The sequence below is a fragment of the Myiozetetes cayanensis genome, unplaced genomic scaffold (assembly GCF_022539395.1).
Source record: "Myiozetetes cayanensis isolate MyiCay16 unplaced genomic scaffold, myiCay2020 scf29, whole genome shotgun sequence".
Classification (NCBI taxonomy): domain Eukaryota; kingdom Metazoa; phylum Chordata; class Aves; order Passeriformes; family Tyrannidae; genus Myiozetetes; species Myiozetetes cayanensis.
The window spans coordinates 7,031,765-7,055,424 of NW_026087510.1; the positions used below are offsets into that span (position 1 = coordinate 7,031,765).

Here is a 23,660-nt window from a genome sequence, read left to right on the forward strand (position 1 = left end):
GGAAGGGTGCTGTGCCTGCTCAAGCCATCCTGGATCTGCACAGACCCTCCAGCCTTAGTGGCAGCTGCTCTTCCAGGCTCCAGTGCTCCACGGTCTTGTCTCTGCTAGACCAGTAGACATCAACTGGCATTTGGTTACAGTGCCAAGTTAGCCCTGATTTTGCCAAGGGGAGTTTCTGTAAGGGGCCAGAGCGGCACCCCAGGAGTCTGCTGGGACTGTGTCCTCATGTCTTTCATCAGGAGTCATCCTGAGCTCGGCTGCCTGTGCTGCAGAAAACCTGTGTGCTGTGGCTCTGGTTGCTAGGAATGAGTGTTTTAGAGTTGCTTAAAAAATCACGAGCAACAGAATCGACAGAAGCAGATTTAATATAAAAGTGAAAGCACAACAGAGTTTGTTGGCAAGGTTCATTCTAGTGCTGACACTAGGTGGTTAAAGCATAGAGAGAAAGCAGACTACAATCAATCTAAAACCAATATCAACCCAAAAGTTACCTATATGGAGGCTGGGGGTGAGGGGGATAAGGGTAGGTTGAGTCACAAGATTCAGACCTCTTACCTCTGTTGCAATTACCTCAGAAGGCAAGGGTAACCCAGGTTCTTGTTAATAGATCCCTTGGGTGATCTTAATGATGTTTTAAGCCATTAACCATTTTCATTTCTCACAACCCCCTTGTTCAGCTGGGCCCTGGACACGACCAACGGTTTAGGCCTAACCTTTTCGTATATACTACTGTGGGGGAGAGGTGAGTAAAAATTTGATGATCTCAGAAATTAAATATTAGTTACTACACTGCAGAAATATTATTGTAAAACGAATCATTCAAGGTTGATGACACCCGGGTGAATTTTAAATCCCTAGCAGGCTCTGATACGGGTTTTTTTAACTCGCTAAGTGTTCAGCCTTTAGAATTAAAATTTCTTGGCACCCCCGAGGGGCGGGGGCTGAGTCACGTGATACCCGGGCCGGGTCACGTGAGTGGGGGCCGGGACAGGCCCCAACATGGCTGCGTACCTGCAGTGGCGCCGCTTCGTCTTCTTCGACAGAGAGACGGTGAAGGAGCCGCCAGGCCCGGATGGGGCCGGTGCGAAGCCCTTTACGCTGCCCCCGGGCATCGCGGTTTGCGACTCGGGCCGGGGCAGCCTCGTGTTCGGGGATATCCTGCCCGGGGCCAGGCGCTGGGGGCCTGTGGGGGGCTCGGCGGGGCCGGGGTTGGAGAGTGCTCCAGCTTCCTGCTCTCCGCTGTCCTTTGCTTTAAACACAAACAAAAAAAACCCCTGCTGAATGTGTTGGTGCTCCGGGGTCGTTCTGCATAGGTGTTTACTGAAACCCTCCGAGGGGTCAGTGAAAATCATTAACGTGTTTGATCCTGGTATGATTGGAGATGTGGTGTTTTTTTTTTTTTTTTTTTTTTTTCTCTTTATCTGCCTTAACTGTGATCTAAATATGGAAGGTCAGATTTGGTTTTTGCCTCGCTCCCTTCAACTCAGTAGTTTCCAGGCTTACAAGCTGAGGGTAACTCATCTGTACCAGCTGAAGCAGCACAGTATATTGGTTTCTGTTGGAGAGGATGAAGAGGGTATTAACCCCTTGGTAAGTCAAATGATGAAGTGAGGAAAATGTATTTGTAATATAAGTCTTTCTAAAGGCTGCTTTAGGGTAGTGCGATTAGCGCAGTTAACTTTTCTTACTTTAAGTACTTTGATCATTTTGAGCACTGTAACATTTGATACCAGGTCTTGGCCTTAAGCAAACCACATGTTTTGCTTATGCTGGATCGTTGTTTGTAGGTGAAAGTCTGGAACCTGGAGAAGCGAGATGGTGGCAATCCTCTGTGCACACGAATTTTTCCAGCAATACCAGGTAACAAGCCCACGGTTGTATCCTGCCTAACTGTCCACGAGAATCTTAATTTCATGGCTATTGGTAAGTAAAACTGAGCTGTAACAGCTTAAGAAAAATATTATGAAAATTAACCCTTACTCAGATGTAAGGAAAATGAACAGATGATGCAAAAATCAGCACAGAATACACTGATGGTTTTTCTTCTTATGCAGTTGTTATGTTATTCTCCCTGAGAGATTGTGTGTCTCGTGTTCTGTGACAGAGCTTGAGAAGATAAATGAGTAAATTTAGCCCAAGTCTGTATATTTTAAATAAAATACTTAAAAGGGAAGCACATATTTGTAGTTGATGTTCTCTTTCCCTGCCGGTTGGTCAGGCTATATATTTATTGAACTTAGTACTAAATTCAGGTTCTGTTGGTACAGGAGAAACCATAGGTTTTGTGATACTTAGTGTTACAGAGGCATTTTTTTCAAGTATGCTATAGAAACCTTTTTTTAAAATAAGAAAACCCATTTCCCCTTTTGGATTCACCCATTCCTTTGTAATGTTTCTTGCTTCTGACAGATTAAGAGCAGTAATGTGAGGTTACATGGTCCCTGCACTGAAATCAAAAAGCTTTCCCTATGTGTGTGGTGGCCTTCCATCCTGGGACAACTTACAAGACTGGGGCTGTTGGGAAGATATGAAAACTGCATATTTTCACAAAGAAAATCTTCCTCTTGTCTTTTTACAGTGTGTTTTGAATAAGCAAGGGAATTAAAATGATCACTGCAGTTGTGGGATGGGAAGGCTGTTCATAGAGCAAAATACAGAGAGACTCAAAACAAAATCAACCTGCACATGAGATTTGTGTGTGGAAAACAAGCTGACCCTTGCTGAGCAGTACCCTCCTATGTGCAGTCATGTGAGAGCTCTGAACTGGAACAGGAGCACTGGGAGGTGGCTTGGCCAGACTGACTTGACACAAGAACCTGTGGCAATCCCATCATTTCATACCTTGCTGGTGAGCAAGGTGTTGTTGCTGACTGGAGCTGCCCTAACTTATGCTGAATAAAATTTCAGGTGTGCTTTGTAAGTAATTGTTTAGTCTGTCCACTTCACCAGGTTTTGCAGATGGGAGTGTTGTTCTTACAAAAGGAGACATCACTCGAGACCGGCATAGCAAGACCCAGATCCTACACGAAGGGAGTTACCCAGTTACTGGCCTTGCTTTCCGACAGTCTGGCAAAACTACACATCTATTTGTGGTGACCACAGAGAACATCCAGGTGAGAGGTTAACTGGAAAAAAGGAGACTCTGACTTGCAAATTTCATTGCCTTCAGAGTCTAGACCAGAGCGATCCCCAAACCCTTGCATTTCCTCTGTAGTCTTATATGCTTTCAGTGAAAGACTATCCTCACCTGGAGCTGGACACTCACGGTTGTGGATTACGCTGTTCATCTCTCAGTGACCCCTCCCAGGATCTTCAGTTCATTGTGGCAGGAAATGAATGTGTGTACCTTTATCAGCCAGATGAACGTGGCCCTTGCTTTGCCTTTGAGGGACAAAAGCTGATCGTTCACTGGTACCGGGGGTACCTCATCATCGTCTCCAAGGACCGAAAGACTTCGCCAAAGTAGGGCTTCTTGGAAGAGATGAGTTCTTTTTGCTCTTGCAGCTTCTTGCTTTCCCACTTTTTTGTTCTTACTTGTAAAGCTTTGCTCTTGGAGGCCGATTGCAACTTTGTCAGAGGCTGTTGAGGTTCATCCAGACCAATCTATCAATTAACTTCCATTGCAAGAGCAGCACGGTTAAGCATGCTGAATGGGAGTTTTTCCCAGTCCTATGAATTTCTCAGTATAACAGGATAATGGAATTTGTGTATAAATATGAGATGTTTTGCCTCTAGGCCCACTTAGTTTATTGCCCAGGTGAACCCTGCTTGTTTTGCTCTCTGTATGTCCCTAGTTGGCACAGGTATCAAGATTTCGAGTTACGCTGTCTTTGTTTTTTAAAACTTTCTTCTGCTCTCCAGGTCAGAGTTTACTGGGAATGAGGCACAGAATTCAGACAAACAAGTCCTGAATATATATGACTTGTGCAACAAATTCATTGCATACAGCTCAGTCTTCGATGATATAGTGGACGTCTTGGCAGAGTGGGGTTCTCTGTATGTACTGACCAGAGATGGGAAGATCCATGTACTACAGGAGAAGGATACACAAACCAAACTCGAGGCATGTAAATCTGTTTTCTTATTAGTCTCTGCTTTATGTCTGCAAGATTGTACTGGCTCTGCAGCTTGAAAAGTTGAACCATTCAGGGTGAGTTACATAACAAGTGACTTAATAGCTTTTCAGCATAACCAGTGTTATAAGGCATTTGCTTTTTAAAAGTCTAAGGACGCATATGCACTAAAAAGAAGAAACAACTTTTTTTCCAGGTGTATTTGAACTTGTTTTGTGGGGTGGTATTTCCCTTATGCAGCTTTTACCATGTCTTTAACAGATGCTATTCAGAAAGAACTTATTTGAGATGGCCATTAACCTGGCCAAGAGCCACCACTTGGACAGCGATGGTTTGTCAGAGATTTTCCGGCAGTATGGGGATCATCTCTACAACAAGGGGAACCATGACGGGGCCATCCAGCAGTACATCCGGTAGGTCCTGTGAAGCCCTACTAGGATATTGTAGTGCAGGTAGGAGCTACAGAGGCTTTGATTTCTGTTTCAGCCCAGGAATAAAACAATTCCAAACCAAAGAAAGCATGACTTGAGGTGAAAGTTCTACCCATAGAGAGAAACATTTCAGTGAGATTAAAAGTCTTTGAACACATTACTTGAAAATTGCTCTGTACACCTTGGGATAAAGTTCTTCTCTTTGATCATATTTTAACATGAATAATGTAGGCATACTGGGATGGAGTTTGGCCTGACAATACCATTATAAAGAAGGAATCGCCCTAGGTAAGATGGATGATGCAATTTGACCATGAATGGCAGTCCTCTTGGAAAATACCCAAACAGTTTGTCAGCTTTAAAACATCTTGGGTTTTTTAGAACTCAAACTTGGAGCAGCCTGAGCTTGGGGCTTACTGAAAACTTCATGCTCAGTTTTTAAAATGTCACACAGTATTAGGTTAATGTGCAACTGAGCCTCTAGAGTCCCCAACGTCTGGTGACAGTCGACATGTATTTTTACTGTTGACTTGGGTTAAGTCTCATGATAACTGTGGCTAAACTGCTTCATGTGGGCATGAGCATTTAAAACTGACTTTGAGTTATGCAACAGAAACGAAGGAAAATGTAGCTTTTATTCCTCTTTTTTTTTTTGGTCTTCCCAGTTTACTGTGGTCAGATCCCAGTCCTAGTCTCACTGCTGCATTTAAAGGAGAATTAAGTCCTTGCTTGCTGTCATGGTCATCCTGATCGAAGCCTTTGTATCTCTGTGTGTGCAGATGGGTAGTCTTACACCATAACTAGTTGCTGTATAGCTGAGTGATCACGCGTGGGTTAGTGCCTGCTGAAGTTAAGGCTTCTCTGTGCTCTGTTGTTAATTGTTCCATTTATTTTGACTTCTTGGGTGTACAGTATCTTGTAACATGACTCTTTCCCTCACAGAACTATAGGGAAGCTGGAACCATCGTATGTTATTAGAAAATTCCTGGATGCTCAGCGTATTCACAACCTCACTGCTTATCTACAGACGCTCCACCTGCAATCCCTGGCCAATGCAGATCATACTACACTTTTGCTGAATTGCTATACCAAACTCAAAGACAGCTCCAAACTGGAAGAATTCATTAAGGTATTGGGGAGAGGTGAAATTGTGCCACATTATTATGGCCTCATATTAATTAAAAAGAGGTAGCAGTGACATCGTAAATTGGCTCCTGTAGGGCCATTAAGACAGAGAAGAATGGATTTGTCCCTCAGTACCCCTTCTTTACTCCTTGATTTCCAAGCTCTTGCTTACTTTTGGTTGGCTTGCCATCTGAGTCTGAGTGTGCTTGCTTCTGCCAGTGCAACTGGCAAGAGAATGAGAGGTGGTCAGACTCCTTTCCTTTCTGCGCATGTGACCTTTCCCATGCCTGAGAGGTACTGCGTTGTCCCTGCTCATGCTTTCCTCCTCTTACATAAATGATTGCTGCTTCTGGACTGTGGGAGTGTTTCTGAGGGACCGTCTTTCTGCTTTTGTTCTTGGAGACGAGTGACAGCGAGGTCCGCTTTGATGTGGAAACGGCCATCAAGGTGCTCCGCCAAGCAGGTTACTACTCCCACGCTGTGTACCTGGCAGAGAAGCACGAGCATCATGAATGGTATCTCAAAATCCAGTTAGAGGACATCAAGGTGAGGAGACATAACTGCTCCCGTGTTCTGACTTGGGAGAACACCACATCTCTAGCCTCCTCTTCAGTGAAAATACCATTTCACTGACCTCTTTCCTGAGGGTAGCATACTGGTGGGATTGCTGAGGCAGCAGCAACAGCACTTGATACTGCTTGTGTGTTGCCTTTTTCCTTTTGGCACGTATGGTAGACTAGGGGTGGAAATCAGAGAATCTTACATGTTCTGTTTCAGATGTGGCTTTTTACAGTCCCCTTTAAGAGGAGGGAGGGTGGGTAGTGAGGGACTCATCTAAGTCTCTCCTCCAGGCCACATCCAGTCTTCCTCCCTGAGGAGGAAAACAAGCAGGAATAGTGAACTAGGGGATAATTCAGAGCAAATGGTGTTTATGGCATACTCACATCATGTCTTCAATGCGTTCTGTCCTAACCTCAGAGTGGAGAGCAGAGGCCAATGTCCTGTGATTGTTTTGTTGGCTGTCTCCACAGAACTACCAAGAGGCTTTGCACTACATTGGAAAGCTGCCCTTTGAACAGGCAGAGAGTAACATGAAGCGCTATGGTAAAATCCTAATGCACCATGTCCCTAACGAGACCACAGAATTGCTGAAGATCCTTTGCACTGATTACCGGCCCTCGGGAGACAGTGAAGGCCATGGGATGCTGGAAGGAAAAAAGGTACAATTTATGTTGACAGTGAGTTTTTGCTCTCCAGTAGTGCGAGTGAGTGCTTCTGCATACCTTATGGTGCCAGCCCGATGGTTTAGGTATAACGAGAGTTATACCTAAAAATATGTGTGTGTATATATACACACGTGTATATATACATATATGCTCAGGAGAGACCCCACCTGGAGTACTGTGTCCAGCTCTGGAGCCCTCAGCACAGAAATGATGTGGACCTGTGGGAGTGGGTCCAGAGCAGGGCTACAAAAATGGTCAGGGGAATCGAACACCTCTGTTCTGAAGAAACGATGAGTAAGTTGGAGTTGTCCAGGCTGGAGAAGAGAAGGCTTCAGGGAGACCTCATTGCAGCCTTTCAGTACTCAAAGGTGGCTTATAAGAAAGAAGAAGACAAACTTTTTAGCAGGCCCTTTTGCAATGGGTCAAGAGGTAATGGTTTTAAACTAAAAGAGGGCAGATTTAGTCTAGGTAGAAGAGAGAAATTTTTTACGATGATGGTGGTGAAACACTGGACCAGGTTGCCTGGAGAAGTAGTAGATGCCCCCTTCCCTAGAAATAAATATTCAAGTCAAGTTGGATGGAGTCCTGAGCAACCTGATCTAGTTGAAAATTTCTTAGCTCATTGCAGAGGCATTGGACTAGATGGCCTTTAAAGGTCCCTTACAACCCAAACCATTCTATGATTTTACAAGAAGCTCTGTCCTGTCTGGTGTATTGGTAGTCCCAGAGACAAGAGACCACTTAAAGCTATTGCTCAGAACTGATTCCTGATGTAGTTGTCATCCTGTGTCATGCTGTATCTGTTGTGTCTCAGAAATGAACATTCCTCACGCAGGGAGGAAGCAACGGTCCAGCTTAGACTGATTTGGGTGCTTGGTCTCTTTCTGTCTGTGTTACAGGCTAATTCAGAGGAGTTCATCCCAGTCTTTGCAAACAACTCCCGGGAACTGAAGGCTTTTCTGGAGCACATGACTGAGGTTCAAGCTGACTCTCCACAGGGTGTCTATGACACTTTACTGGAGCTTCGACTCCAAAACTGGGCACATGAACAAGATGAGCAGGTTTGAGCTCTTCCATCATTGTGGTTTGAGAGACAGATTTGGTGTCTTTGGATCCTATTTGCATTCCTGCAAACCCATAACCTTTCCAGCTGGGCATTGATAGCATGAGGCAATACATATGCTGTGCTGGACAAATGGCACATAAATGGGAAAGCAGCCTGCTAGTTGGGAGAATACTCCTTTAAGGGAGGCTGAACTTGCTTTGTATGAATCTCATCTAAGAACAGATTGCACACAATACAGCCTCGGTGAGCAGATGCCTCACCCACAAAAGTATCTCTATTTGCTTGCCTAGATCTGTGAGGATGCTGGCTGTTTGGGCAAAGAAAATCATGTCCTGTCTGCTTAAAAGGGATAGAGAACAAATAGCAAAACTGTCTCCTGTGAAAGAGCTGCAAATTGTCAGGTCTTAGTGCAAAATAGTGTGTACTATGTGTGTGTCTGTGTTGCTCTGCCTGACCTCTCCCCATTCTTTGTAGACCAAGGAGAAGCTGCACAACGAATCCCTCACCCTCCTGAAGAGTGGAAGGTTCAAAACAGTCTTTGATAAGGCCTTGGTCTTATGTCAGATGCACAATTTCAAGGATGGTGTCCTCTACCTCTATGAGCAGGGCAAACTGTGAGTGTTGCTCTTGTCTGTCGAGTCCTTCCCCTTCTGCCCCCATTGAGCCTTAACTGTCTGTGCCTTCAATGGTAGTAACCTCTTTAGTGTCTCAAGATGGGAATGGTAGTTTACTGCTCAGCTGAAATACCTTGTTGTTAGAGCAAGGCAGTTACATAGTGAATGGCAGGCTTGTCTTTGGCTTCTGTGTGAGTCTGGGGATTGCATGGCTGGGTGGAAACTTGAGGTCCCTCTAATAATTCAAGGGGAGAGATGGATTGTGGCAGCTGATGAGTCTTTCTCCCATAGTTTCCAACAGATCATGCACTACCACATGCAGAACGAGCAGTACAAGAAGGTGATCGAGGTGTGTGAGTTGTATGGAGACCAGGAAGCTTGTCTCTGGGAACAGGCTCTTGGCTACTTTGCACGGAAGGAGGAGGACTGTAAGGAGTACGTTGCTGCAGTACTGAAACACATCGAGAACAAGAATCTTATGCCTCCACTGCTTGGTAATAATGACGTGTGGCACTCAACCCACAGCACCCCTCCAAAGAAAAACCTAACCCAAGCAAAAACAAACAAAAAAACAAACCACAAAAAATTCAACCCAAACTAGTTTGTAGCAGTCTGTATAGATCAGAAATTTGAGAAGCGAATCAATGAAGTTGGGGCCCATCATTTGAAGTAATATTCCCTGCTCTGTAGGGAAAAGCTATGTCAGTCACAGCTTCCTAATTAGGAAAAAAGATCTGTAGTATCAGTGAGATGTCTGTACATGCTTTCTGTTCTGTCAGTATGGGGCAGGGAAGGGCTTGCTGAAACTCCTGGTGTACCTTGGTGAAGTTGAACTGGAATCCAATCCACTACTAGATCCTTGCTTTAGTTCTTTTGGTCTGAGCTATCCAGACATGCTCCCAGTTCCCCTTTTCTGGAAGAGGTCAAACTGAAAGAGAGCCTTTTCCAATTCCGTAAGAGTGTGAACTGTCTTTGCCTGTAAGTGGCCTTTCCCAGGAAAACAGTCTGCCCAGGCAGGACTAGTGTAACTTTTTGTGCCTGTGTTTAAACTAACATCTTGGTCACCCTCAGTTGTGCAGACGCTGGCTCATAACTCCACAGCCACCCTATCTGTGATTAAGGATTATCTTGTCAACAAGCTACAGAAGCAGAGTCGCCAGATAGAGCAGGATGAGCAGAGAATTCAAAAATACCGAGAAGAAACTACAAGGATCCGACAGGAGATTGAAGAGCTAAAAGCAAGGTGCAGAAGTGTGTCCTGTCTTGTCTTGTCCTATATAAGGATAGAACTGCTGTTTTCTTTTATTAAGGTAAAATATAGTTTGTCTTTCTCATGCTTCTCCCTCTTGTCACTCTCTCAGTCCCAAGATCTTTCAAAAGACCAAGTGTAGCATTTGCACCAGTGCACTGGAGCTGCCTTCAGTCCACTTCCTGTGCGGTCATTCCTTCCACCAGCACTGCTTTGAAAGCTACTCTGAGAGTGATTCAGAATGTCCTACTTGCATGCCAGAAAATCGCAAAGTCATGGACATGATCCGAGCCCAGGAGCAGAAGAGAGATCTGCACGACCAGTTTCAGCATCAGGTAAGATAACGTTGCCTGTCTTATCAAGTTGAAATAAATAGATTTTAGATTAATTTACAGACCTGTGGAGGCTGGTAGAAAAGGGGAAGGCTTGAAAGTATTTTGTAAACAAGTTTGAGTCTGAATAATGAGTCATTAGACCCTATGGTGACTGCATTGTGTAGAGGGCACGGAGAGTTCTTGTCGCTCTGAGAAGGTGAAAGGGAATCCATTCTCACCCTAACCTCAGATAGGTCAGTGTCACAGCTGGTCAACGAGTTGTATAGAACAAATCAGGGAGAAAGGAAAAAAAATTGTGTGAATTGGAACTGGGGGGACAGGACCAAAATGTTGTTTCCTAAGGATGAAGCAGTGAAGTTGAGAATGGGGCATATGAGGAAACTAGAGAGCTGAGGCAGGTGCCTTCCTGTTTAAATTCAGTTGTTCATTAATCCTCTCTATGCATGGCTCAGATGTAGGTTTGAAACATGAGGTGGAATGGCCAGTGGCAGCAAATCTAGCATCTTCCTCTGCTACATGGAGTCCTTGCATGGAATGAGCAAAGAGCCAGGGAGTGACATTGGCTGCCCTGTCCCTAATAAAGAGGCTCTAAGTGCAGGGATTGAAAGGAAAGGGGGTGGAGGCAAGAGGCTTTGGAGGCTTTTGCTAATGCTGCTGCTGCTGTGTGTCTGGCAGCTCAAATGTTCCAACGATGGCTTCTCTGTTGTTGCTGATTACTTCGGTCGCGGCGTCTTCAATAAGCTCACACTCATCACGGACTTGCCCTCGGGAAAGGCGGCAACGACGCTCGAGGCTGGCCTGCAGCGGGAGCTGCTCATCCACACCAAGCGCAGCACCTGACCCCGGGCCCTGTCCAAGCGCCCCCTCGGTTGTACGGAGTCCCGCGCTGTGTCCTCAATAAATCAGACCCCCTGGCTCTAATAAACCAGCCTGACCTGGCAGTGCCGCACCCGGAGCGGCCCCTCGACCCCCACAGACCGGACTAACCGGGCCGAGTGTTGGGAGGGGGGGGCCTGAAGGGAGGCGGGGTTTGGGGCGTGGTGGAGGGCGGGCCTCCCTGAGGGCGGCGGGGGTGGGGCCGGCGGTGACGTGCTCGGCGCGGCGCGAGGCCGGCGGTGATGGCGGAACGGGGCACGGGAGCGGCCGGAGGGGGCCGGGGCCGAGCGGGGAACGGCACGGGGGCCGGCGGGGCAGGCGATGACCCGGGCGCACCCTTGCCGCCGGGCGAGAACGGAGTGGAGGGCAGAGCGGTCCGGGTGGGCACCCGCCGGAGCCAGGTAGGCAGCGGCGGGACCGGGGCGCGCTCCTCCCCCGGTACCCGGCTCCTTCCGTCCGACTCAGGGTCCGCGGGCTCCTCGGGGCTGAGGGAAGGACTGGGCTTCCGAAGCCCGCGGGTTCCGGTTCCTTCCTTGGGACTCCGGGAAGAAGTTTGGAAAGCGCTCCCTTCCGGAGGCCGGGGGGCGGCCGGCTCTGGGAGCGCTGCCCCGGCGCGGGAACCGAGGGTGAGGCGCGGGGCCCTCCCGGGTCTGGCGGGGGGGCTGTGTCACTTGCAAGGCCTGTGCAGCTCTTGCAGGAAAAAAACACCAGTTACTGACGGCTGCAGCTCGCTCAAGGGCAGGGAAGGGACGTGTCCGGAGATACAGCAGGTATCTCTTGCCAGCGGGCTGCAGCGGGAGGAGCAGCCTCGCAAAGGGAGATAAGAGACCCTCAGACCTTTGTTCTGAGATAATGTCGTTTCTTCTGGTAGCACGTTCTAGGAAGAATTTCGTACTGTCACGAAGGCATTTTGTGTAGACATCAGGGCAAGGGATATAGCCGTGCCTGTGTGCTGCCTGATTTTCTAACCTGAGGCTCTTGGGGCACTTTACAAAGGGAAGTAGCTACTTACTGTCGTTTTACTTGTAGGGAATCTACGGCCCTGAGAACCACATTAATTACCAAAGGGTCCTTAGCCCCTCGGTGGGAGAAAAGCTGAAACTCACCTGTAGTTGCTTGAGTCTGCTGCTTCTTGCATGTGCAGAATGATGACACACTCTGTGATCCTGGCTTTATTTTACTTGCTTCTGCTGTTCTTATGCAAAGGAATGTTCTTCCTGCAGTTTACTGGTTTGAGATCTGTTGCTTGCTGTACGTGACGATGTAAGGTGTTACTTTTCTGTGTGTGTGTCTGTAGAACCTATAAATAAAGCTCTGTTCTTACAGAGGATAAGTAACTTGTATTTGACAGTGACTATAGATTTTTCCCGTGTCACGGTAAAATCCTACTGGCTTCTCCCAAAACTTGCAGTATTGGTAAAATTCATACTCTTAGAGAAAGCAGGAGGCTACTCAGTGTGCAATATGACTTATTCTTTCATCACTGAGCAACAGGAGGATGGTTTTTCTTACTTTTCTGCCCACTTGCTGAGGAGCAGGTGTAGTTCAGCCGTTGTGTTCCACAAAGGTGAAGCACAAGTAAAAGCATGAGAATCCTGATCTGCAGGCTTCTGCTGTAGTTACTCTTCCTAACTGGATAAATTGCTGTGCCTCGTGAGTGTTTGGATCACAACAGCACTGAAAACAGGGAACTGTTGTGCCACTTAGGCAATAAAAGAAGTTCTTCAGTGCAGTGGTCTGGTCATTATAGGAGTTCACACAGTTCAAGGAGTTTGTACCTATGAGCAATTTTACTTGAGGCAACCTATTTCTAATGCTTTTGATTTTGAGAGAATGTACTGGGCATGCATGCCTGACTGTTGAAGAATAGCAAAGCCTCCTTAGCTACCGTATGGACAATGTGCTCTTTCCTTAGGACTTTCTGCTTCCTTGCAGCTGGCCCGGATTCAGACCGACAGCGTGGTTACGATGCTCCGTGAGCTGTACCCTGACCTCCACTTTGAGATTGGTAAGTTTTTTGGATGTTGCCCTGGGGGTGGATGGCAGCAGGAGCCGGTTGGTTATCTTTGTGTGCGAGAGGTGTGCGTAGAGTCAGGAGGAGGAGGATTCGACCCCACTTATCTAAGAGTGCAGTCTGAATTCAGTTATGTTGTGTGGCTTAGCAGCTGCTGCTGGTTTCTTCCAGGGAAGAAAGATGGATTTCATAGGCTCTTGATGATTGAAGCACTGAGTATGTGATGCAGATGGTGTTCTGTTGCTCTGTTTGCAAACCTGGTATCGTTCTGGCTGCACTGCACTGAGCATTAGGGGCATTTTCTGGTCTGAGGCTTGAGGCTTTCAACAGGAATAATGGGACCTCAGCCTTGCACTGAAGAGAACTGCTGCATATGTGTTCACTGGCACTGCAGAGACAGATTGTGGCAGTTTCCATTGGGTCAGCTCTTCCCAAACCTGCCCCCTTTCCCCTTGCTGTGGTTTTGATGACAGTGAAGGAAGTCTCCATTTCACTTGCCTTGACTGCAGGGTATGTCTGGAAGTGAGCCTCTCTTGTACTGAGCCTGAGTCGGTGCTCACCCAGCAGTGTGTGACACTGCTCTGCGCGTGGCATTTTACATAGGAGTTTTCAGCCAAAGCCCAGTGCTCTTACCAAGCCTCACATTTTACCTGTACTGTCTCTGAGCAGTTGCCATGTCAACAACCGGAGACAAGATCTTGGATACAGCACTTTCCAAGGTAAAGAATCTCTTCTTCCTCTATACAAGAACTAATCATATTTGAAGTTATATTGTTTGATGCTTCTTTTGTGATTCATGTCCTTCCATTTATGTGTAGATCGGGGAGAAGAGCCTCTTCACCAAAGAGTTGGAAAATGCACTTGAAAAAAATGAGTAAGAGCTTATTGTTTTCCCTTCTTCCTCTGGCATTTGTTGCTCTTTGGACATCTCTGGCTTGCTGCATATGTGATCTACTTTCCTTCTGTTCTGGTACCTCTGGCTAAAAAAAGAAATCTTTTGATAAGTCACTGTCTTTTTCTTTCCCTTTTCTCCCTCTGCCCTGGGCTTTAGCCATGTATTTTGAATTGGAGTTGTGTCACTTTGTCTACCCCAGTTAGGTTTCTTTTCTCCTGTCATTTGTGTATTATATATGCATCAGAGGATGTAATTTCATTTGATTTCTGCTTATGAGTATGTTCTTTTAAAAACACTTTACTTGGTGGTGGTAATGCATTGCAAAACATATTTATTGTTATCACGTTAACATTTATTAACATGTTTGCGAGAGAAATGTGCAGGAGAATTGGACATAGGCAAGTTGTGCTGCGTTCTAACTTCTCTCTACAGAAAACCTTGGTTCGGGTTGCTGCTGGAGGAGAGAGAGATTAGTGGTGTTTTTGTGGGTTTGAGGTGTTGGGTTGTTGTTGTTTAATCTCTTCTTCTCTTTCAATATTCTGAGGAGTGTTGCCTTAGTTAAAGGGTGTTTAAAAACAAAGGTATTCTTCTTTACCACGTAGTCACATCATACTGCATTTTCAGTGAAGTTGGTGAAAACATACTGGGGACTCAAGCATTTATGATGATGTTCATTTGCTGTGTAATGAAGCAGGTACCCTGTAGTTTGGGTTGCTGCCACTTTCAGTTTGAAGCATAATCCAGCCCCCAGCTGATGCATATTAGTACGAGTCTCTCTGTGTAAACATCCCCAGTGTCTTCCCCTCACTCAGTTGTTTCTAAAGTGTCTTGCATCACTGCTGGGAGGAAGGCATTATCCCAAGGGGAAAAGAGAGAGAGAGAAAGGTGAGGTAGCTTTTTTTGGAGTAACTTGAGAACTCTATAGTAATTCTGGCTGTGGAATCCTGAAATTCCTCTCTACTCCAGATTATTTCCCAGAGTGGGTCCAAACTTTTCTGTAGATGACCTGCAAGCCTCTGATAGACCACCACATGAGCTCAACAATCTGTTTGCTCATTTTTAGAGTTGACCTTGTGGTTCACTCCTTGAAGGACCTGCCAACTTCCCTTCCTCCTGGCTTTACCATCGGTGCTGTCTGCAAGTAAGTGTGAACACAAGGCTTGATTCTCTGAAGGGCTTGCATTTTACAGTCTTGGTAAAGAAGAGCAAAGGCAGCTTAGGTCCATTTATGTGTTCAAATTTTCATCACCCTCTGAATAATCTCCAAAACAGTGGAAACACCAGAGCTGCCCTAGTGATCGGTAGCCAGCAGGTGTGCTGAAAATACTTGTTTTTACAATGACAGTGGGGTATTTTGGAGCCAGAGGCAGTTCCTCCAGGGACTGAGAGCAGAACTGTTAAGCTTAACAGCCTTCCCTTAAATGATTTGTCATTCATTCTGTGCTTGCATTATTTTGCAGAAGGGAAAACCCACTTGATGCTGTTGTCTTTCATCCCAAAAACTGTGGAAAAACATTGAGCCTCCTTCCTGAAAAGAGGTGAGTGGGAGGGGAAGGGGAAGACAGGTGTGAAAACAGAAGGGGGCTGCTGGTTGATTCTTTCCAGTGGCAAGTCAGTGAGCTCCTTGCTTTATCCTATAGTGGTTTTACACTGCCTTTTGTGAGTGTTCCGCAGACATTACGCTACACCCACTAGCTGGGAAGAGCAGCAGCAAGGGGTGCTGCACACTGGGTGAAACTGAATCTCTCAAGCCACCCTAGAGTTGCAGTGTTGATTCTCAAGTTAGACGCTTTCTGTTCAGGATCACCAGAGTGAATTTCTGCTTCCTTGTCTTGTGCCTACTGCAGGGAAATGCATACATTGCAGACAGGGTGTCCAGTGCAGGACTTTGGCTTTCATGGATTGAAGTATGCATTTGTTCTCACCCAGCCAGTTCTGATTTCTTCCTGGATTTTTTGGCATCACTTCCTTGTGGATTTCCCATTTTGAATTATCTGCCCTTTCATAGAGGTTATTGGAATCTTTTGTCTGAGCTGAGTGAAATCACTCAGATTAAGGTAGCTATTAGATTTTTTTCTATGTTAAAGTGAAAGAAATAAACTAGCTGTAATAGAAACATGGACTTGTGCTTCTGCACATTTGGATGGCAGGAAAATCATGTCTGGTCTAGGATCCAGGTTACCAAGAGGGGGAAGTGGAGGGGCAGGTACGGATCTCTTCACTCTCATGACCAGTGATAGAACTTGAGCAAATGGCTGGAGCTATGTCAGGGGAGGTTTAGGCTGGATATTAGGAAAAGATTCTCCCCCCTGTTATAAATACTGTGGTCTTTAAATGAGGTTTATCAGTCCTTGACAGTGGCTGGGACTGCTCTCCAGAAGCATATCCTGTATATCATCTCCTTGGGAGTGGTTTCACCGGGCTGTATGCTGAATTTCACAGAGTGGTTTTCTTTTTTCTAAGGAGATATAAATCTGGTTCTTAGATCTTCACTTTGACATGTATGTGAAAAAAAAGTTACCACTTGTTTCCTTGAAAGTTCTGTCCTACTTCTGTCTGGAGGTGTTATGAGTATGCTGGATTTCACTGAATCTATTTTTCCCTACAGTGTGATTGGAACCAGTTCACTTCGGAGAGCAGCTCAGCTCAAAAAGAAGTTCCCTCAGTTGCAATTCAGGGATATTGTATCCTTTCCTGGCAAAACGTGGGAGTTGGGTAAAGCTGCAGAGGGGAAAATATAACTTAATGCAAAGTCTACATTCAAGGCTGATTTGCACCAGCTGACCTAGAACAAACTATTTCCTCAAAGGCTGCCTGCCCCCTGCTACCCTGTTCAGAGGGTAGGGGTAGCACTGTAGCCATTCTGTCCTCTGCTTTCTCAGGAGGCTGTAAACAGGGGGCTAACTGTGATCTTGCTGGGGTTCAGGATGTATTGGATTGTGTGCTATGCAGTGTTTGAGGAACGGTGCCTCCCCTGTGTTTTTTGAAGGTGTGTGACCAAATGCCAGGGGGTTCCCAGTAACCCTGGATGTAATTTGGACCACTAGTGCCAATGTGGGTGGCTGAACTACTGAGAGAAGGCATTGTTACTTCGGTCCTAGGAGCCAAGTTCTTTGGAGTGCAGAAGGAGCTGGGTATTAATACTGAAATGACGTGCAGAGTCAGCACTTGAATTAATATTCCATAATGCTTGGCAAAATTCTATTTTAAGAAAAAATTGTCCATATTTAACACTTCTTTCAGGATGGTACTGATGTTCTCATTTGAAGGCTGTTGGATTCTCTATAGTCTGTAAATGCTCAAGTGGTTGTAGGACTGCTTGCCTGATTGTTTCTATGCTTGCTTAACCACTTCTACAGAGGGGGAACTTAAATACCCGCCTAAAAAAGCTAGATGAGAAGGAAGACTTCAGTGCCATCATCTTGGCTGCTGCTGGACTGAAGAGGATGGGCTGGGAGAATCGTATTGGCCAGGTGAGGAGCAGCAAAACAGAAAATACCATTCTCTGCTGAACCGTCAACTGCTTGTGTTTCAGACCTTGTGGTTGTCCTGTCCAAGATGAGCATGCAGTTTACTGACTCCACTGCCATGTTAGTTTGTGATTTGAGATGCTTCAGGGAGGAGTTTTGGGGTTTTTTTGGTTGGTTGCTTTTTCCTTCATACAGAAATTTATACTGTTCAGCTTTCCATGGTTCAGTAACAGTTTGTGATCTGATCGTCTCCCAGCAGTTTGCAGCACTCATGTCTGGCAACTCAGCGTTGTGCAAGACTCAGATTCTTGTGACTGGGTATTTCACAAAGTGGTACATTGTTTCACTGTAGCGGTGGAAACACTGGGGCATGGGAAGGGAGAGGTGATATTTCTTTGATCTGACATGGAATCAGTTGGTATTAGAGACAAGCATAGAATTTGGCTCTTGTTTCCTATATTCTGAACACTGGGACTTAACTGATTTTGCTTTGTTCCAGCTCCTAGACCCTGAAGATTGTCTGTATGCTGTTGGACAGGTATGTTACAACTTTTGTACTTTAAGCCATGCTATGTATTGAAAGCCAGCAGCTGCACGATGTCTCTGAGTGGTTAATTGTGCTGAAGACTTCTCGCTTGTTGGTTGCCAGAAAACTATTACATCTATCTCTTTTGTTGGCCATTATGCTGTTTTAGGCACAGGTTGTTGGAAGAATGGGAGTCAGCTCTGTTACTCAGTGGCTGATTTCTATTCACAGTGGAAAAACAATAAATGGGAAAGGTAATGCATGCACAGCTAGGATGGGTGACACAGCAGATGTGGGGCAGGCTCTTACAGGGTTGGTGTTACACTGCACCGGGATAGTTGTGCGAAGCTGCTGCTGCAACATCTTTGCCCTCTGATGCTCCATCCTTCTCCCTTATGGTGTCCTGACTCTTGCAGGGTGGAGCTGAAAGAGGTGTCTTGGAGCACATTTTAGGGCTCTTGTTTCTGGGCAGGGCAGCGGTTCCAGTCCATTCTGGACACGTGGCATAGTTTACACAGGATTGCTCAGCTGGTATCAAACTTGCTAAACCAGATCCATTAGTGATTGCAAGTGACCAATCTGCACACTCATTCTGAAACAGTGACTTTGATCATGTGTTGGTCAGGTACTGTGCAGTGCCCTGTACCCCCTGCCCCGTCATGTATCCAATTTAGAAAATAATTGTTTTGTCGCTGTTACTCATTCAGCACTTGATCTGTTTCTTGATGAAAGGTTGTAAATCTTGGATTTATCCAGCCTACTCATTCCAAAGGCACAATAGGATGTGTGTTTCTATATATGCAGACATAATTGAGATAGGTTCTAGAATGGTTTGAGGTGGCAGCATGGCCTTTAACATTTGGCTGATTAAGTTCCAATTATCTGTTCATAGCAGCTGCTATAGGATGACTCTGCAGCCAGTAAAGTGTTTTGTAATTCATTTCTGTAAACATCGCTCCCTTAGTGAAAAGCATTTGAGCCTCTGTTTCGTGATCAATGCTGAGTGCACACACAGATGCATGAAGCTGAAGAATTACTATATTATGCTGTGTGTTTCTTCTCCTAGGGTGCCTTAGCAGTGGAAGTTCGTGCCAAAGACCAAGAGATACTGAATATGGTATCTGCCCTGCATGATGCAGACACTGTGTTGTGCTGCATTGCTGAAAGAGCCTTTATGAAGCGTTTGGTAGGTCTGGTGTCCTTGCTCTTCTGCCTGCAGCAGTAAATACTGCTCTGCTAGTCGACTTGATGCCAAACTATGGGAAATCTGTTATGCTGTCCTAAAACTGTGAAGGAAGGATTACTTCTGAATCAAGAAGGGCCTGAAAAGTGATCGGTGGGGTTGTGTGCAGCCTAAACTTTTCAGAGGCCTCTGCTTTGCAAGTGTTGGGTAGGAGCCTTAGTGTCAGCTTCATTTTGTTTTAGGAAGGTGGATGTAGTGTCCCCGTTGCTGTCAGCACCCTGCTGAAGGATGGCCAGGTGAGGAGTACTTTTTTTTCTGGGATTATTTCTGAAAACCTATTCCAAGCATGTGCATGTTCCCTGATCCTTCCCTGAAGATAATTTCAGCAGATATCTTTAAAGCCAAGTAGGGCAGATAGTCTCCTGACTTGACCCATCCATCAGTGGGTCTGGGTACTGAAGCTGTCTTCTAGAAAATTCCCTTATAATACATACCAGATTTCCTCTCTCACCACCCTTGCTTATTTTAAGGTAGTGTTGCCCTGAGATCTGAAAGTCTCGCTTCTGACCCCACCAAATCTAGTTTTAGACAATGGATTAAGGAGGTGGGAAACTAGAAAAAAAGTCCATCCTTTTCCTTGGGAAGTTGCATCTTCCTTAACAGGGATTTCTTCTCTTATGCTTGTGTTGTACTGCTATTCTTGCTGACCCCACTGCATGAGAAAAGCCTTCCCCTCCAGACTTAGCTGGGTGGGTTTTTTTTTAAGAGAGGTAGTTGGCTGTTTGTTAATATGGTATTAATCCATTCTGTCTGTCTTTCAAAGTTGTACTTGACAGGAGCAGTCTACAGCTTGGATGGATCTGATAGCCTGAAGGAGACTATGCAGACCAGTGTCAACTACCCCAATCAGGTACATGCCCCCCAGTGGCTTCAAAATTCAAACCTGAAGCTGAATGACAAAACCCTGACCTTTAGAAATAGATGACTTTTGGTCTAGTTCCTTGAAAGTTGTAACAACACACTGTTCTTGAGGCTCCTCGTACCAGATTTTACCCTGTTTTGTGGGTGTCCGAAACTCTTCCTTGCCTGCTCCTCCCCACTGCCTTACCTAGAGGTGTTTGTATCTGCAGAATGAAGATGGACCAAACGATGATGTGCAGCACGTTGGCATCACAGCCAAGAATGTCCCTAGTCAGGCCCAGGAAGCTGCAGAAAACCTGGGTGTTGAACTGGCTAATTTACTTCTGAGCAAGGGAGCAAAGCACATCCTTAGCGTGGCAAGGCAGCTCAACGACACATGCTGAACTCGGTGTGGCCAGGAGTGCAACAACACCAGCTACAAGACTGCAGCTACGCCATCATTCTCTAGAAAACGGGATTTATTTAAACACTCACACCAGTCTTGCCTGACGTTTGGGTGCAAAAACCTGAAATAATAAGCTAACTAACTTGAGTAGTTTGTGCTGTTCAGGGTTTTCATCCCCCTCCACATTTCTCTAAATTGCCAAGTGTCCCTTTGAAGTATTTTCAACAATTTTTGTAGCTAGGAAGTTAAAAGCAAAAATTAAAAATAAAAGTCTGTAAGCATTCTATTCTATTTAGGAACTAAGTGCTCATTACAGATTATAATTGGAAACGCAACTGTGCTGGTACTAAAATGCTGTACTGTGCTGAGAGAGTGCCTTATTTGGACCAGTTCACTCACTGGACCACTGAAGGCTCCCATCAGGTTGATGATACCATGTTCCTTTTAGTAAAGTAGCACAGATACCACTTTCACCCTCGGTCTCAGTTAAGGTAAATTAAGTTTGCAGTTATCAGGTAGATGCAGATTTGCCAATTTGTCAGGATTAAATGAGGGCGTGAACAGCCTTAGAGTGCTTGTCCAGAAGGGTAATGTGAACCAGTTCATCTCCACTAGCCAGTGAATGGGGAGCTGAAGCAGAAGTCCAAATTTGGGCTATTGTGCTTTTCTTTATAACAGCTCCTTCCTTTTACTTTGATTTCTTGTACTCATTACTGGCTCACCATCCTCCCAGCGAGCCTTGTGTGTTACAGTGCCTTGTAGAAATACTGAAATGGCACCCTCTTGGGGTCCTGTTTCGTAAACGAAGCACTGTTTATTCTCTATGCAACGTCCACTGAAGGGAAGAAAGGTAAATACAAGCAAATCACCAGCCCTTACGGAGCAGCTCGTGTTCGGTGTCTGACGGGCCTCGGGCCGATTCCTGCTTGTTCGTCGCAGCCGGCCCGATCCCCCTCCCCTCCCCTCCCCTCCGCGGATTACAGCTCTCCCCGTGAGCAATGGGGTGGCCCTGAAAAGGGCCTTTGTGTGGCGCTGGAGGAGCGGCCGGCCTAGTACTCCTGTGACTGTTGCCCGCTGCCCTTCTTGCCGGCCTTGGCGGGGCTCGCAGCGCCGCCGCTCGTCTTCTTGGGCAGCAGCACGGCCTGGATGTTGGGCAGGACGCCGCCCTGCGCGATAGTGACGCCGCCCAGCAGCTTGTTGAGCTCCTCGTCGTTGCGCACCGCCAGCTGCAGGTGACGGGGGATGATCCGCGTCTTCTTGTTGTCCCGCGCCGCGTTGCCCGCCAGCTCCAGGATCTCGGCCGTTAGGTACTCGAGCACGGCCGCTAGGTACACGGGCGCGCCAGCCCCCACCCGCTCCGCGTAGTGCCCGCGCCGCAACAACCGGTGAACGCGCCCGACCGGGAACTGCAGCCCAGCCCGGGACGAGCGAGACTTGGCCTTAGCGCGGGCCTTACCGCCGCTCTTGCCACGGCCGGACATGGCGCCTGGCTCGACTACACGCCCGCTGCGCTCCGGCCGCTGTGGCCAACTGAAGGGGGACCGGCTCGCCGGGGCTTTTTATAACCTCCCGCCAAGTAGGACTCAGCTCATTGGACAGCGACACCGCGCCTCGCTATTGGCGCGTCTGCCGTAAGAAGCTTTTTGCTGACTGGTCGTTTTTGCGACGCCACCGCTTTTGCTCTGAGTGTATTGGTGGCGGGCACCAGCGAATCAGCGAGCGCGGCGCCAAATTTAAACCGCGCCGAGGCCGTTGGAGGCTCGCGGGGGTCTTGCGGCGCCTCCCTGAGCGGAGAGACTGGCGGGACTAGCGGCCGGTCCCGCGGAGCCCCTCGTGCTGCCCGTCCGGTGCTCCGGATAGCAGCGGGTAAAGCTGCAAGGTCAGGTCTGTGTGAGGAGCTTTGGCGCTGCCACCTCTCAGGTTATTAAGGGATGGAACCAAAGGGGCGGAGGAGTGACGGCAGATGGGGTACGTGATGGCCGAAATAGCACAATGGTGCCCGTCCTGGGCTGCTCCCAGAGTTTTTTGAGGACTGGAGTCAGCCTCTGGGCCTGGGCCTTGGTCTTGGCCTGGCTTCCGTCCAGAGTGAGGCAGGAGGGCTCTTGGGATGCCTGCAGGTCGACAGGTGTCCTCATTCATATGAGGGAAGAGCATTTGCGAACGAAAACCTACTATGAGATCCTTTTAGGGGATAATGAGAATGTGTGAGATATAGTATGGGTATATCAAAGGAAGTTGGAGCCCCTGGTGGTCTAGTGGTAAGGGCGCGGCGCTGTCACTGCCGAGACCCAGGTTCGATTCCCGGTCAGGGCCACTCCCGGGCAGATGGAGCTCGTTAGCCCTTAAAAAGGCAACCTATCTACGTCCTGAGGACCTCGCTGCCACCGTCCAAGCTCGCTTGGCCCCGGCAGATGAACCTTAGGATTAAAGGGTGGGCTCAGTTCTGCGCACACTGTGTCTCACCTAAAAAATCCAATGCGCAGGCTGGAAGGTGTAAAGACCTTCCCCGGATCTTCGCTTGCGAAGACTGGCCATTATTATCAAAGGAAGCACCAAAGGTGGGGAAGGCGTAAAAGTGGACTGGGAGGAAAAAAATATGGGACCATTGAAAAAGTGTGAAAAAAGTGGCCACATCTTAATATGTTGCTGATCAGTAATAATTATCTCTGCAGCCTTGTCTCACTAAGCTCCATTTCTAGTTTTTTTTTCCTAGGGTGAGGGGATTGTCAACCCTGTATGTTTACATATGTCTGGAAGTCTTAAGTACCAGCCACTGGCATCAGGCCATAGGTCAAAGGGGCCAGTGTGTATGTAGTTCCAGCAAATAGGAAGAGCTCAGTGCATGCAGGGAGGGGAGGGGCCAGGGCTAGGATGGAATAAAAAGATGTGCGATCCCCAGAGCCAGACCAGAGAGTAACTAGGATTTAGAGACAGGTATCCAGGATCTCATGGGGGGGGGAGGGGGGGGAATGAAGGGGGGGCAGGATGCTTACTGGAGGTAGGGCTAAGCCAGCTTACTGGAGAAAATGGGGTGGCTGTCTGGGCTTTGCCTACTGGATCAGAGCAGAGAGATTAATTTCTCTCCCTATGCCCTCATGCCATGAAATCCAGCAGCACATTTTTGGACAGACCAAGTGTTTAAGGCCAGGTACTGAAGGGTTTTGTAATGTTTGTGTGCGTGTGTACGTGTTTATGAATATACTCTACTAGTAGACTTATAAACTGGAGAAGAAGAAGAGGATTTGGCACTTGTGCCATCCACGCTTGAGTG

At 46.9% G+C, this 23,660-nt stretch overlaps 3 protein-coding genes across 3 annotated transcripts; 2 read left to right on the forward strand and 1 right to left on the reverse strand.

Annotated features, from left to right (window-relative positions):
- The first annotated feature begins 34 nt into the window (after positions 1–34).
- Positions 35–11,044, forward strand: VPS11 (VPS11 core subunit of CORVET and HOPS complexes). Its single transcript, XM_050323079.1, has 16 exons — positions 35–1,153; positions 1,442–1,590; positions 1,788–1,923; positions 2,950–3,113; positions 3,215–3,462; positions 3,862–4,063; positions 4,335–4,486; positions 5,447–5,633; positions 6,032–6,175; positions 6,661–6,849; positions 7,755–7,916; positions 8,396–8,535; positions 8,827–9,029; positions 9,607–9,778; positions 9,897–10,119; positions 10,795–11,044. Exons 1-16 carry the CDS (start codon positions 1,000–1,002, stop codon positions 10,957–10,959), a joined length of 2,790 nt encoding a protein of 929 aa, XP_050179036.1. The 5' UTR covers positions 35–999; the 3' UTR covers positions 10,960–11,044.
- A 193-nt stretch (positions 11,045–11,237) lies between these two features.
- Positions 11,238–20,675, forward strand: HMBS (hydroxymethylbilane synthase). Its single transcript, XM_050323086.1, has 13 exons — positions 11,238–11,396; positions 12,931–13,003; positions 13,679–13,728; positions 13,828–13,883; positions 14,968–15,045; positions 15,365–15,442; positions 16,513–16,588; positions 17,264–17,377; positions 17,874–17,912; positions 18,967–19,086; positions 19,326–19,379; positions 19,907–19,993; positions 20,214–20,675. Exons 1-13 carry the CDS (start codon positions 11,238–11,240, stop codon positions 20,385–20,387), a joined length of 1,158 nt encoding a protein of 385 aa, XP_050179043.1. The 3' UTR covers positions 20,388–20,675.
- A 90-nt stretch (positions 20,676–20,765) lies between these two features.
- Positions 20,766–21,901, reverse strand: LOC126644133 (histone H2A). Its single transcript, XM_050323089.1, has one exon. It carries the CDS (start codon positions 21,868–21,870, stop codon positions 21,439–21,441), a length of 432 nt encoding a protein of 143 aa, XP_050179046.1. The 5' UTR covers positions 21,871–21,901; the 3' UTR covers positions 20,766–21,438.
- Positions 21,902–23,660: the final 1,759 nt, after the last annotated feature.